Below are 3,790 nucleotides of genomic sequence, written 5' to 3' on the forward strand. Positions count from 1 at the left end.
ACGCCCAAGGAGTCGTCGAGGTCGCGTAGGCGCACCTCGGCCGTCTTCCTTGGTCGATCCACCCGCGTGCCCTCCTCCCCGAGGAAGGCACACGTAATATATCCCGCGAGGAGGTCCGCTTTATCAGCGTGGCCCTCCCCCGACACCTCTATGATCCTGGCACCGGTGGCCGCGGTTCTAACCTTAACCCGGTCCTCGATGCCAAGATCTTTCAGATCGACCTCCCGCCGCAGTTTGGCCATGGCCTCACGGTAGTCCCCACTGGGACGCGTGAGGACCACGGCCGACGTGCGCGGGGGTCGTCTCGCGGGAGTCTTTTTAGGCGGACCGCCAGCCTGCCCCTTAACTGGGGACTCCTTTCGCGGGTTTCCCCGCCGCCTTGGCCCTTCTCCCAACCACCACCGCGTACGTGTCAACGCCCGCGGCAGGCTGGGAGGACTTGGCGTCTCGAAGCTCGGGAGCCCTTGTCCTCTCTGCTCCCTGCGTCTGCTGCGAGGAAGGGGCCTTCTTTTTTTCTTCTTCTTCTTCTTCGCCCCCTCCCCCGCAACGTTCGCAACCTTCGCTGGAGGGTCTTTCCCTCCCGATCCGCCCTTCTGGACGGCCCCGGGAACCGGGCGGCTTCAACCCCTTCAACACCCCTTCGGGGGTTGGAGGGGCCCGCCGCGGGGCCGCTATCACGGGCCCCGCCGTCGGCCAGAGCCCGGATCAATCCCTCCATCCGTTGGAGCTGCCGACCGATCTCCTTGTTTGATCGGTCGACAGCCTCCTTGATCTCCCCCCGTACCCACTCCCCCGTGATCTCCCCTGCCTTTGGCAGGGATTTCCCCGCTTTCTGCGGGGCGTGGGGAGATGGCAGGGGGAGCTCTTCCCGGGGGTCGGGGGATTGGCCCGCTTCCTAGAAGCGGACCTCTCCCTCTTCCTCGCCTGTGTCTTCCCCGCCCCCGACGTCGAGGCCCGGGAGGTGTCCCTAGGTGTGACGACCTCCCAGGTCCTCTTTTCCGGTGGCGCAGGATCCGCCATCTTCCCGGGGGGAGGAGGGTCCATCGGCAGTCCGTCCGCGACCACCTCCGGCATCTCCTCCCGGACGTCCTCCCCCGAAGGGGTGGCGTTCCCCCCTGTCTGTGGTGGGTGGGGGGGCGGCATCGCCCTACGGTTCCACTCCTCCTTCTCCCTCAGGAGGTCGGCGACCTGGGCCTTGAGGGAGGCCAGCTCCTCCCTCAACAGCTCCTCTGTCTCCGTCGCCCTCCCGCTCAGCCTGGTATTCAGGGCGTCTATGGCGATCCTAGTAAACAGGGCCCCTTCCCTTATCATGCCAGCAAGGGTACCTTTTAGGTTCTTGCTGGCCGAGACCGCCTCGTCGATCCTGCTGCTGTGCTTCACCACTTCAGCAACCAGATCGCGGGTGGGGAGTTGGGGGATTTGCTCCTCCAGCTCCCTCACCTTTTTCCGCCTCTCGGCTCCTTCGTACTTGCGGGGGTCGTAGCCTCCTTGCATGGCCCTCTGGGTGTCCCGCCACTCGCCGTTGGCCTTATTGAGGTCCTTCTGGGCCTTCTTGCGTTCGGCCATCAGAACGTCCTTTCCCGTCGTGGGCGGCCTGCCCCTCCCGTCCTTCTTTTCCGGGAGGGGGTTCTCCTCCTCCTCGCTGGAGCCGCCCTGGGAGCGCGCGTACTTCGCGCCCTTCCTCCTTCGGCTGCTCCTGCTCCTTTTGGTGGCCCCCGATTTGGACAAGTGGGATTTGTCGCTGGCGTCGGAGCCACTGTCCTCTTCGGAGTCCACCACGCGAGCGGGGTCGTCCTGGTCGTCGACGACCTCACTACTCGCGACCGATGTCGTCTCCCCCTCCCCGTCGCTTGTACCCGACGGGGTGGGAGAGCCTCCGGTCCTCTTCGGGGAGGGGGAACCCTTGGTCCTCGTGCGGATCTTGGCACCAAGGCCCGTCGGGTCCTCCTCCTCGTCCACGACGTATTCCTAGCCATCCGGGTCAGACCTTGTACATCGCGTGTCCCTCTTATGCCTCTGCTTCCCCTTGAAGCTCTTGGGACCGGGTGTTGTGCCTCGCAGCTTCCTCATGTCGAGGCGTACCACCTCGACAGCCGCAAACCTGGGGCCGGACGGTTCTCCTGATGGCCCGGGCTGATGATCGCCCGTCGCGCCGCCCTGCGCTCCCTGCGCGACTGCCGCATGGGTCTGCGGCTGCGCGCCCGTCTCCACCTCCTCTCCTCCCTCCACGTTGGAACAAAAAATGTTGTTTGAGACAGCCATTTCCAGTTCATCCCCACACCGCGCGAGGCTCCACCGACCGGGGTATACCCCCACCGGGCCACGACCGACCGCGAGACATGACAACGGACGCCGGCGCAGCCCGGGCCCCGAGTTCCCCCGGGGGAGTCGGCATATGCCACAGGACGGGGGGATACCGCACCCCGCCACTGGGCTCCAGCCCCCTACTCGCCCCCAACGCTCAGTGCGTGGGGGTTTTCGGGGGTTCCGCACCTCCGACTATGCGGACACCTCGCACGTGCTTGCCAAAGCGGGGGGGCCCCACGGACGGGCGGAAGTGTCAGGGGAAGCCCTCCCCCCTTCACCCCGACCCGCCGTGGCGACCAGCGTGGGCACTTCTACCGCCAGGGGGTAGTCCGCGCTAGGAAACGTGGGCTATCGCGCGGGCCCCCCGGCACAGGGCGCAACAGGGGTCATTACTCCCCTGAGGCAACCCTCGTCCGAGCAGGCTGCCGGGTCCGGGACACTGCTCGGGACCGCGACAGCCCCCCGCCAGCGGCCCCCCGGACCCTGCCTGGGAAACGTCCCAGCGGCTCCGTAGGGCCCCGTGCCGCCGAGCCCCACCTCGGAATACGTCCGAGCGGCCCCGACGACACGTCCTCCCGACTCCCCAGACCCCGACCTGGGAAACGTCCCAGCGGCTCCGGGGGGCCCCGTGCCGTCGGGCCCCGCCTCGGAGTACGTCCGAGCGGCCCCGACGACACGTCCTCCCGACCTCGCGACCCCGAGCTCCGACCCGGAAATAAGTTCCGGCGGCCCCGGGGTCGCGCCTCGTTGTGCCTCTACCATCCGTACACAGTACGCCCCAATGTTCCCACCCAAAGGCACAATGAGGCCTCCTACTCCTGCCCGCCCACCCGGTGACCCGCGCCGCGCACGGTTGTGCCACCAGGGTCGGGCCCTCCCACCCCGCCGAAACGGGACCACGTCCCGCCCAGCGAGGCGGAAGCTCCGCCAATGCCGGTGCGCTCCCCGCCCGGCCCCGTGCCAGACCGGTCGTCCCGAAAGGGACGACGGCCCCAGACACGGGGTGACGGCCGGTTCGCGCCCCGACGACGGATGCCGGCCGACGGGCTGTCGGCCGACCCTCCAGACCCTCCGAGGCCCTGCCTGGGAAACGTCCCAGCGGCACCCGGAGAGGTCTTCCAGGTAGCAGGCCCCGCCTCGGAAACGTCCGAGCGGCCCCACTACCCGTCTGTCTTCCCGCCCCCCGGTGACCCGCGCCACGCACGGTTAAGCCACCGGGGTCGGGCCCTCCACTGCCGACGCGACCGGACCACGTCCGGCCCTCGACCGTGGGCTCCGTCCCCTTGCCCCCCCCCGCCGGAACACCGGCATTAGGGGGAGCTCAGGGACCTCCCCATTCCCCAGCCAGGCCCTCCCGCCCGCCGGAGAACGTGCAATGGCGTTCGGGCCCAACCAGGGAGATGGGGCGGAGGTAGGATGGCGATAACGTGCCACCCCCCTCCGTCCGGGTCCCCCCCGCCGCCCCGCCGGAACACCGGCATAA

The 3,790-nt window shown here is 68.4% G+C and overlaps 1 protein-coding gene across 1 annotated transcript; it reads right to left on the reverse strand.

The window, feature by feature from the left end:
* Positions 1–705: 705 nt before the first annotated feature.
* On the reverse strand, positions 706–2,262 carry LOC105568781 (serine/arginine-rich splicing factor SR45-like). Its single transcript, XM_012024725.1, has 2 exons — positions 2,083–2,262; positions 706–1,968 (listed from the first exon to the last, which is right to left on the reverse strand). The coding sequence occupies exons 1-2, from the start codon at positions 2,260–2,262 to the stop codon at positions 706–708; spliced, it is 1,443 nt and encodes a 480-aa protein (XP_011880115.1).
* Positions 2,263–3,790: the final 1,528 nt, after the last annotated feature.

This window comes from Vollenhovia emeryi, unplaced genomic scaffold, assembly GCF_000949405.1.
Source record: "Vollenhovia emeryi isolate VEMERY1.0 unplaced genomic scaffold, V.emery_V1.0 DF942452.1, whole genome shotgun sequence".
Lineage (NCBI taxonomy): Eukaryota > Metazoa > Arthropoda > Insecta > Hymenoptera > Formicidae > Vollenhovia > Vollenhovia emeryi.